Below are 11,233 nucleotides of genomic sequence, written 5' to 3' on the forward strand. Positions count from 1 at the left end.
TTGAGAGGAATTCAAGCAGGTGGTGGTGGTTTTCTTCAGTTCCAGAGGTGACTATAGAGGCAAACCAGGACTGCAGTGAGCTTTGGCTGCTGTTTTCTTGGAGTCAAAACAAGAGACACTTGCTGAAAGTGAGGTTTTATTGAAAACCATTTTTAAGCAGCAAGAAAGTTAAAAATTCAAATGCTTTATTTCAAATAGAAACAAACTAACTTACAACACAATGTACGAAGCAAATAAGTGACGGCAACATTGACACAAACATCTTTTAAATCAAATATTCAACAAAAATATATGTCAGCTTTTAAGTACACAATCTGCATGTGGTAATATATACAGCCGAGTGAAAAATATAAAAAGAAATACCGTTCTGCTTAAGAACATGATATAGTGAAGACTTTGGTAGAAAAAATGTCTTTATTTTTAAAAGTGTAGTCTCCAAAGATACTTCCTTGAATCCAAAGAATAAAAATTAAACAGATCTATCCCATTACACTGCTGGAGGTTGCTGTCCACGGGTAGTTCACTGACTGTTGATCGTGTTGGAATCACACAGTGATAATCGGCTAACACAAGGGAAAAGGCAGAGTGGGAACAGTTGACTGTACACAGGAAGACCACCAAACCAATGCCTCTGTTTCACTGGCACTCCCAAGCCTACTGCCCTTCTTGCTCATTGCTGGTGTGAAGGCTGATCTTTTGGACTTCCAGCTCTTCTGCACTGACCATGGAGGGATCGATGGCTGCATACCGAGTACCATGGAACTGCAGCAAATGGATCTGTTGGACATGGGAAATAACACAGAAACAGGTGTAGGAGCACAGCATTTTGGTAAAAGAGAAGCATTCCTTCTGAGTAACTTTTGTGAGGGTGAAACCATGGCTCTGGAGTACAAGAGTTCAGAGACAGAAAACTCCCAAAGCTGGCCTAGCATGGACACAGCTGCTCCCAGCCTGCCCTTTGGTATCAGCAGCAGAGAGCACACAGACTCAGGGAAGTTAAACAAAAGCTCAGAACAGGAGCTGCCTTCTGCTGTTGTGGCTAAACATGTTCACAGATTGAATTCAGGAACTCACTTGAATGTACAGGTTGACCTCAGCACTCCTGCAGAGGTAGGGGAAGTTGCCTCCTGTTTTGAGGTGAGCTCTTCTGGCATTAGGGTAAAGCTTATACATTTCTTCTTTTGCTTCCGTCGAGAGCGCACTTTGGTCGAACACCTACGGAACAAGTCCCAGCAGTGAGCTCTGAACCTCCAATTTTGTTGTTACATCAGACTGGCTGCATGCTGCTTCTAGAAGAGACCCTCAGCTTCGTTGTGGAATGGTGTTAATGAAACAGAAAACAAGCAAACCTGGGCATTGACAGCTAGAAATCCAATACTGTGATACTGAAACATATGACTGTGTTACTGCACAGAATATCCAATTCACAATGTAGCACTGAAGAGGCACAACGCTGCCAGTCAGCAGAAGGCTTCCCTAAACAGGAGGGCACATGCTGCAAATGCTTCCTAAGTTGCTAACTGAATATCATGACCAAGGGAAGGAAATACTGTTTAATTAAAAAATTCAGATTCACTTACATCCATAATGGTTACAGGGATGTCTCGGATTTTGTGAGGTTCTACATAGGAGTTCTGGCAGTTGAGGGTGAGTCTTGAGGCCAGCTCGCTCTGGCCCAGGCTCTCCAGCTTGCAGTAGAGAGAAAGACCAATTAACAACATATTTCACTGCAGGAAGTTAATGCAATATTAACAATACAGCCAAAGAGAAGATCGTTTCAAAGGGATGAAGGTTATAATTCCAATTTAGTATTACTCTGCATGAGACAAATGCTTAAACCATGTTCCATTAGTTGTTCCTGCCCCCAGAGCATGGCGTACAGATCTATCCCAAAACTTCTCTTCCACCTCAGTTCCTTAACTCCTTCTCATGAACTACACAAACACAACTAAGGTAGAGGGTCAGTGTATCAGTTAAACTGCTGGGGCTGTGACAGTCAACACCTGGTAAAGAGCCACTTCTCATTCCTCCCTCCTGGGTCAGTGAATGAAAAAAGCAGAAATATCTACAACCTCCCACTCAGTAAATCTACAGTGAAACCACAACCATCAGAGCACACAGCTACCTACCCTGTCCACCATGAAATCAATCCCATCAGCCATTTCAGGATCTAGAGGACCAGATGCGAAATTCCCAAGGACAATCTTTTTCAGCATAAAAGCAGGCATCAGCCAAAAGCTAAAACAGAAATAAGATTTAACAGTATCTTCAAGCACCAAGGACTCAACATCAAGACGCTGTGTTGTAAATGCTCCCTTTCCTTGCACAGACTTTGTGCTTTAACCTCAGATGAAATCCTTGAAGAACCTTCAAAAGCACAGAGATGGAAAACCTGGCAGCTTGATGCTTGAAATGCTCTGAGCAGCTTTTAGTTTTACATGGCAAGAGTATATTTTAAACATGGTGAACAACAAACACTCTTCTTGCTCTAAATGGTTTTGTTTGACAACAGGCAGAGTTCTTAAATCTGACCACACATCCACAGAGGATCACAGAACAATTTGTCTAATTCCACACTCTCAATTGTTAACATTTCCATTCTTCTTGTGGTGTGCCTTTAAAAGTCACAAGTATTCCATCCCACACCTCCCTCCCCTAGGCTGGAATCAGGTTAAACACATATCCAACTAATCAGTGTGACATTTCATTGCAGAAGAATTAATGCTGTGAGTCTGCTTTCTTGTCTTAGTCTTCTTTACCTGTTTGCTGTCCACGTCTGATTGAAAATAGAAGTGTCACTAAAGGCATTACACAAGATCAGAGATTGGACTCTGGGAGATTTGTGTGTGTATTCAGCAAACTTTTGAGCCAGAAAGCCTCCCAGAGAAGCTCCAAAAAGGTGAACCTAATGCAAGAGGAAAAAGAAAAACCAAACAGATGATGAAATGTGATCTCTGAGCACAGTGCTTCATTACAAAAATAGGTCATTCAAGTTTACCTTGTCCTCATAACCCATATTTTGAAAGAATCACTGTTCCATTCATCTCCTGGTTTTATGTGCAATATAAATGTGATGAATACTAACAGTAGGAAATGTTTCCCACAGATACACAGTACAAATTTCTTTGTGTTCATCAAGCTTAAGAAAAAACTCGAACATTTCACTTTGTTCTCCATAGCTATTCCAGTCCAAGAGACTTGACTGTGGTGTTCTGTACTATGTGAGTTAGGAAGGATAAGTTCCACAGGATCTCACAAAAACTGAAGTTAACCCATACAATTTTATAGGCCTGGAATAGCAGCTGAATTTAGGGCAAGTATGACAATTCCCAAGGGCATTGACCTTGAAAAATAAACTAGTTTCAAATGTGAAATTGCAACACAGCCTCTTTATAGGCTGCACTTTTGTATCCTATTTTTTACACTGGCTCTTAAATGAGACTCTTTCAAACATCAGGTTTTTATTGCAACAATTCGTCCACTTCCCCATCTCTGAGCACTCACTTTATCTAGCTGAAGATGGTCTAAGAGTTTCCTGAATCCATCACAGAACTCCAGGTGATCCCAGTACACCGGATACTGCAACTAAAATAATACAAAGTTAGAAAAGACTGGCTGAGATCAATCTGCTTCAAAGTTGTACCAGTCCTCACAATAATGATTTCAAGACAGCAAGCTGTATCGTGAAGTTCCTCTTCAAGGTCCCCAGAGCCCGAGGGTGCAAACGCCTCCCCCTCAGTTACACAAAAACACACAATGTGCCACAGAGAAGAGTTTGCTGGGGAAAGTGCAGCATTGCCTCACTCTGGGATCAGTGGGAGGGGAGGCTGGAATGGTTCTTCAGCGATTTTGTACCATGTAACAGATACAGAAATCATTGACTGCTGCAAGAGACAGGGGTACTCCTAAAGCCAGGCTGTTTAATATATTGTACAAATCAACCACTTCAGCTCAGGAGCTGAGAAGCCCCAGAAGAGCAGGCTGGTAGGATTTAAGGAGTGACATAGCATCTGCAGCTATTACATAGGCTGAGAACCACCATCCCTAAGGAAAACATGGAAACCTTGAACTAATTCATGTCTTTGCCTCAGGGCTAACAAGGATGCAGATGGAGGCAAAAAGTACTTGTGTCCAGGACACACAAGAGGAAAAGTAGGCTGAGAAGTTAACACTATGCATGCACAAGGTTTTGGGTAAATGCTGCTGTGGACATATAGCAGATTCCAGTCTGGATCCACGTGCTCACTACTCTGTAGTGCAACTTAGCACAAAGTTTTTTGGTGGATTCTTTAAGTCAAAATTAAGAAGTTCATTATCCAACCTCTAATGAGAGCAACAAGCACAAGTACACCACCGTTGACACAGGACTGAGAATACTCACAGCAATAACTCTGTAGCCCCATCCAGTCAGTGCCAGAATTTGTTGGAAAAACACATCTGCAGTTCCACTCACAGGAGGGAGAAATATGAGTGGGCAGCGAATGCTCCTTGGTCCTGCATCATACAATGACCAGACTTTACTGTCGTCATCGTCTACTATTATCTGGAAAGAAAGGCACAGAGGGGAGAGCAAACACAAGACAAGTGAGGTTCTTCAGCCAGCTTCCAGGATTGCTTCTAGAAATTTCCAACATCTAGTAAATGTTATAATACTCAAGACCTTCTTTTATTCTTCTTCACAATAGCTTTCAGGCTGTTTTCTAACTGGAATGACAATATGGATACAGCTGGAATAGAATTGTGGCCACGCACCATCAGACAGAATATTTTGTGCATCCTGACATAAGCTGGATAATGAACTGCACCTCAGGAAAGGAGCCACCATACTCAGGAGAGACACAGGAGGTCAGTTCAGGGTACCAAGAGCAGCAGCTGGAGGCTGGAAGAGCCAGCACTGCCCCAGGGACAGCTTTTTTAAACAACCATTGATACTTGCATCCATGGACAGATGTTTCCAGTCTGGATCCATGCAGGCCTACAGAATTAAGCAGCTATCACCACAAATTATTGATCTGAAACACTTATAGAAACAGAGACACACACAACTCCCAGGGCAGCACTGCAAGGTTGACCTGGAGGGAAAAATGCTTCCACCACTGGCAATATCTCAGGAGCATCTGGATTGCCCAGGACACGGCTGGCTGAGGGGATTATTAACACACAAGGTACTATCCTTTATGAGCAGCTCCTCATACAGTACTACAAGTCCTAGCATAATTGGTATCTTCAAAAGTCCAAGAATTGTGTCTTCTTTTCTAGCAGAAAAAAAGCCTGACTTGTTTTGACAGGGCCTGTTCTACCAGAAGCTGTCTTCTATATTCCAGATGTTCTTTCAACTCCACAAGCCAGCAGAAGCTTCATCTTGTACCAGACCAACAAACACAAACCTCTGGGGAAGGCCTGAGTCAAGCAGCCAGAAATCATCTCCTCTGTATTGAGATTTTATAGCTTTTTGAACAGTAATACACAAGCACAATTTGCTTTTCCAACCCAGCAGTTAAGCTTCTCAGCAATCAGAGGAGAATAGTGTATCATAAATCAGATTTGCTTGACTAACAAATCTGCTCCTAATAAAGCCAGTATTTCAGGCTCTGGGAGCATGTGAGGAACCACATGATAACGTTGTTTCTAAAGTCTCTATAAAAAAAAAGACAGATTGCATACCAGAGCTTCCAGACCAGTGAAACCATTTAAACATAAACTTTGTACAAAAGCCCTCCCAATCCCCGCCAAAATAACTCCTTGCACACGACCCCTGGGCTCCAGGCTTTGCTGTTCTCAGCTGTCATTCCATCAGTAATGTTGGATCCATTCAGGGTGGCTACTACCAAGTTTACCTTTAGGAGTATTTCCAAAGGCAGACCATATTCTTTGAAATAACACCACCAAAGTTAGTCCACACCAAGAAAGCTGAGGCTGAGAGATAAGGTTTCTTTCCTCGAGCCCAGACAGTGAATCAATGGTTTAAGCACTTGTTCTAGTTGATTTCTGGCCACATGCTGGACAGTTTAACTCCAGCTCCCGAGCTGTGTAGGCAGCAGTGTGGTTAACTGCTGACTTGGGAGGTCACCAACCTTCTTCTGGTTGATCGATCAAGATCAGCTACAGTTCACATAAAAGGTAAAATCTGCACTGCCTCAAAACAAAGAGCAGAACTTTTTAGCAGGGCCAGGGTGTCCCTTGATGAAAACTTTTAGGAAGGACTCAGATAAGACAGTGAGTGGTATATGCAAATGGAGGCACACAGGCAAAGCAGGAGACTCGGTTAAAAAGTGTTATTTTCTGTGCTGCACTTCCTATATCTGACCAGGGCAGGAAGGAGGATGGAGCTGAGCATTTCCTGTGCCTGTCAGGAGAAACATCTTAGCACATTCTCAAACAAACTGCTCTGGCTCTGCTTCCTTAGGTTGACCTGACTGCGATAACCAAGGCCAGTTATTCCTTCCTCTGTACTGCACATGCTTTGCACTTCTGGAGGGATAATGCAGGCAAATGTATTCCCAAAGACTGCTTCAGAGATTAATTACATTTTCAAATTGGGCTTTTGTTTTTTAATTCTCTCTCCAATAACCAGGACTAGTTTGCTTATTTCTACCTTCTTCATACCCCACATTCACCACTGTGACATCATTTGTCTTTTGAGCTGATAGAAGCACTCAAGAGGGTAAGGCATTCCCAGCTCTGAAGGTCACCAGGTCACTATCAGCTTCAGTTTACACACACCCCCAATTATGAAACCCTGAGCACTGGCAGTAGCTGAAGGCAGCGGCTGCTGACACTGAGCTGCAGCAGCACCACGTTCCCTTGGAACCACAACCTCCAGCTCCTTCCATTCACCATCTTGCATCACACAAAGCAGAGCCTCAGAGCACCCACATATCTTTCTGCTGAAATGCTGGCCCCTGACCCAGTGAGGCACTGCCTGAAGGCAACAGTGTGGCACAAACAGATCCAGCAGATGGACAGCCAGAGCCTTGACAGAGCATGTGGAGTCAACAGCAACACATCTTTCTTATCTACAGAAGACACAAACTGGCAAAAAATTAATAAGAATCCTACAGCTCTTCCCTAAAGGTGTTTCTGCAGCCCACAAAGTCATCCAGATAAGGGAACCACACCAAAGTCAGCTTAGCCCAAAACCAAACTATAACACATCCCAGTCTAGACAGGACACTGACTGCTCAGCCTGTGCAGCCACAGCAGTGACTGTGCTTGCAGCAGCAAGGTGTAAAGACAGGGCTGTCCCTCTCTCTGGCAGGAGTCTGGGCTGCTGCAGGTCACTCTGTAACCACAGCCCCAGCAAGCCTGACCCGCAAAAGGTACATGAGTGCTTTATTGAGTCAGGAGTTACATACTACTACTGCACTGCATGCCCTCTGCCACTCGGCAGGTAGAGAGCACAGGCTGGAACCCTGCACACTTCAAACATTCTCCTGTGGCTCAGTGAAAGGAAGTGGGGAAATCCAAGCAAGAGGAGAAAGTGGTTTGTCAGTGTGATTAAGCAGAAGAAACTGAGTTTTTGCACCGTGGTTAAGGATATTCCCATTCTCAGGACCCTGCATGCTGCCTGACTGCTGGGAAGTTGCCTTTGGACATTGCTTTGGCCTGAGGACAATGGGCAGAAACAGTGGAGGTGGCTCTGGCAGCTCAGTCCAGCGCACAGAGGCAGCTCTGAGAAGCCACACATGTGATGCCCAGCACACACCACTCCCTTGGAGCCCCCTCCTCAAGCATGGCTGGCACCAGGACGGCAGGTACAGCTGCCATGGCTCACAGCTGCGAGTCTCTGCTCCCCACCACAGGCAGAAGTGACCTCCAAGAAGCATGGGAAGATGAAGGATGTGCTTTCATGCACTCACATGACATGTGGGACAACAGTTCAGGAGATAAAACAGGTCAGAAGCATAGCCACAACTGCTCTGCATTAACCACACTTAGTCTCTCCCCCTAAAAAAACAGGAGATATTTCACTCACAAGATGTACATACCTTTTTAAGAGGAACTGTGCTTCTGAACCAGTTATAGTCAGGAGAGACTTTAATCTCTCCCATGATGTTTAGAAAAAACTCAGTTTGGGTCAGCCTGAAAAAGAGAGAGAATGAGAAATCAATACCACAGTTTGACCGTGGGCAGCTCTTGAAAGCTGTGCCATGTAAATAAAGCAGTGCAGGGTGATTTGCTCTTATCAGTTGATGGCACTACCTCTGACTCACACCAAGTTCACTTTTGCTCTGTTTTCATCAAACCATGCAATTATTCTCCCAAGAGGCAGTCACCTGACTGCCTTACTGCACCAACCTAATTATGAAATGATGATGCCTCTGTAGCAGCATTCCCTTGTGACAGCTGCAGAGAAAGTCAATTGTGTTGCAGGCTGTAAGTGGCTTTAAAACCTAAAGCATGTTCTTGGTTTGTTCTAAATTGATAAGGCACTCCAAGTTTATAGTTAATAAATATTCATACAATTCACTCAGGAGTTCACACCACAGATGTTATTTCATGAACCTACTCAGTATTCAGGTCATGTTTTTCCATCTAAGTATAACTGACCCAAACGAGTCCCAAAGCACATCAGGAACATCACCTGATCCAAGGCTTAATTTACAGAAAATCCTTGAAGTTTTAATTCTATCCGCACAGAAGCAGACTCGTCAGGAGTTACCAATGAAGAAATCCTTGAAGCACACCATTAATACAGGACAAATTGATTCAGAGTTGAGTTCACAAAGGAATGCCACTAATTCACTCCCCAGCCAGAATGCCCAAACATACATAATGAGTATCTTATAATACTCCATTAATTAGTAATAAACACTGAGGTAACTCCAAGATTTAACTCTTTTTTTTTTTTTTTTTTTTTAAGCAGCAAGAGACCATTAGCTTCCATTTATACAACAAATGGCATCAAACACTTCTGAAGTTTGCAGACTCAATAGCTTCACCCTGAAAGCCAGCTGCTTTGGGAGATTATTTTCATGCATTCACACACAGCACTGAGCATAGAAAAACAAAGAAACTTTTGCTCTTGTTACTTAACAGTTGCCAAGTCTAAATCAATAGGTTTTGTTTCTTAATTCTTCATAAAATAAGACCTCGTTGTGTTCTGTGAGTCACTCAAATTCATTTGTCCCTGCAGGAGAGCTGCCGGTGGGCAGCTTAACCAGTTTATAGGGTTACAGCTGGATTAACAGTTAGTTACAATTTCCTCATCTTTCAGTCTTCATTTGCCATCTTCCAAGTGCAAAAAATATGAATTTTAAAAGGGAAAGTACTTTGTAAATTGCATGACAAACACACACCTTCCACAGAGCATGTGCTACACCTTCCATGTTCAAAGGTTTGAGGTGGGATGTTCAGCTGTGTGGCCATTGGTTCAAATTTGTGTGGCTTCACTTTGGTGCTTGCACTAACTATTCTGCTCTCTATCAAAGTCTGGCAGCAAGTAAAATTACAGAAAAAGTAAAAAATATCTATTCCAACAACCTGCAAAGCAGAGCAGGTGCAAGGATGCTTTCCTGGACTGGGGGACAGCAGCCATTGCAGCGAGGAAACCACGGTTCAGAGTAATTCCTTTCCATAACCACACATCAATGGCTTTCTAAAAGCTCTTCAGCAAACGACAGTGTGACAAAATTGTGACAAACAAATCACAGGAAATGCCTTAAAACACACATTATCTTGGACTGTTGCACTGGCAGGGCCAGAAGCACAAGCCACGGTCAGGGCCCCACACAGACACAGAGGCGCCGGAGAGGGAGATTTTTTCCTGTTGCCAGAGAGGGTTGGCAACCTCTTCCCACTGTGATCATCTTGCTGCTTCTGCCACCTCAGTCTTTCAGCACTCTTAAGCTAATTGCTGTGGTTTAGGAGCACAGAGCTGTGTGATTACAGTAGGTAAGGAAAGGGTACGATGCAAGTGAACTTTGTTCTGTCCCTGCACCTTGTCTGGTACCACAGCACGTTTAGAGTCCATCTGAAACCCAAATTTTGAACTTCCCAGTTCACCTGTTACCACTCACGGAAGTGAGCCATTGGCCACTAACACCTGGGCTGATTTCCACCAGCTTTCTTCTAAAGGAGCATCTGATCACCAGTCCTAAGGGCTGCCTTTCTTTCCAGGCAAGAGGAAACTTCTCTTGGATTAGAGAATGTCCTGTTACTGAAATGGGTTTCTTTTCTCCATGGCACAGAAATGCAGCATTCAGTTTGTACACACAAATACTCATATTAACAACTACATGAGCTTTCCAGCCACAGAGAAGCTGAACCATGAACTCAAAACAGGGATTCAGCTACTGAAGGTAACTCAGACTACAATGAGCCTGATGCTGGTCATGATCAGCCTCTAAATGCCCAAGCTTCATTTTTGGTAAAACCAAACAACCTGAAGAACTTTAAGCTCTTAGAAACAATTCCTCTGGAAGAATCACCTATGGATGTGCTCAGAGCACTTGGTAATAGTCTCTTTGTGAGTTATTCCACTACACTAATGACATATTCCATTCATTATTGATTTTAAAAGACAATGAGAAAGAAGACTTATGGATAACTGGGATATGGCAGCAGCACCTTCCCCTATCTCTCAGCGCTGCTTCCACCAACCCTGCCCCACGCTGCCCACCGCCCCCAGCCCCTGCTCCACCCCCCTCCTCAACCACATTTGGCTCCACAGCTTTGTGGGGAGAAGGGGACAAAAGCCAACTCAGCACCCTCAGCTCAGGCTTTCCCCTCTGTAGCACAAGCTGAGGCAGCCCCTTCCCCTGAAAGACCCCCAGTAAATGGAGCCCCAAGGCGGGGTTTTGGGCTCCCTGCTGGGCCGCATCCCAACCCTCTCCCTTCCCTCCCTCAGGGGTCGCAACGACCCCGCTCCAGACCCCAAAGGACATCCCCCGCCCCGCACAGTCCCCCGACTCTTCCGGCACAGCCTTTCCAGGGGTGGCACTGTCCCGAAGGAGCAGAGACCACCCCGCTCGCCTCAGCGCCCACCCGGCCCCTCAGAGCTCCCTCCACGGAGCGGGGCGCTGACAACAGGGGCAGGCCCGTCTCCACAGCGACGACTCTCGCCTTCCCATCACTGTTGGGCGCTCACCGGATGGCAGGGCCCGGGGACGAGGAACAGGAACAGAACCAGGAGCACCACGGCCGCCACCGCTCTCCCGCTTCCTCCCCCCGCCCCGCGCGCCCAGCCGGGGGCACCCGCTGGCCGCCACTTCCGGGTGCTGCGCCCGCGCAG

General features: G+C 45.0%; 1 protein-coding gene across 1 annotated transcript; it reads right to left on the bottom strand.

Annotated features, from left to right (window-relative positions):
* Nucleotides 1-119: 119 nt before the first annotated feature.
* On the bottom strand, nt 120-11,222 carry SPG21 (SPG21 abhydrolase domain containing, maspardin). The gene is made up of 9 exons (XM_082291054.1): nt 11,090-11,222; nt 7,989-8,082; nt 4,382-4,543; nt 3,505-3,585; nt 2,760-2,905; nt 2,130-2,238; nt 1,581-1,688; nt 1,075-1,215; nt 120-777 (listed from the first exon to the last, which is right to left on the bottom strand). The coding sequence occupies exons 2-9, from the start codon at nt 8,049-8,051 to the stop codon at nt 655-657; spliced, it is 933 nt and encodes a 310-aa protein (XP_082147180.1). The 5' UTR covers nt 8,052-8,082; nt 11,090-11,222; the 3' UTR covers nt 120-654.
* Nucleotides 11,223-11,233: the final 11 nt, after the last annotated feature.

This window comes from Coloeus monedula (assembly GCF_965178545.1).
Source record: "Coloeus monedula genome assembly, chromosome: 14".
Classification (NCBI taxonomy): domain Eukaryota; kingdom Metazoa; phylum Chordata; class Aves; order Passeriformes; family Corvidae; genus Coloeus; species Coloeus monedula.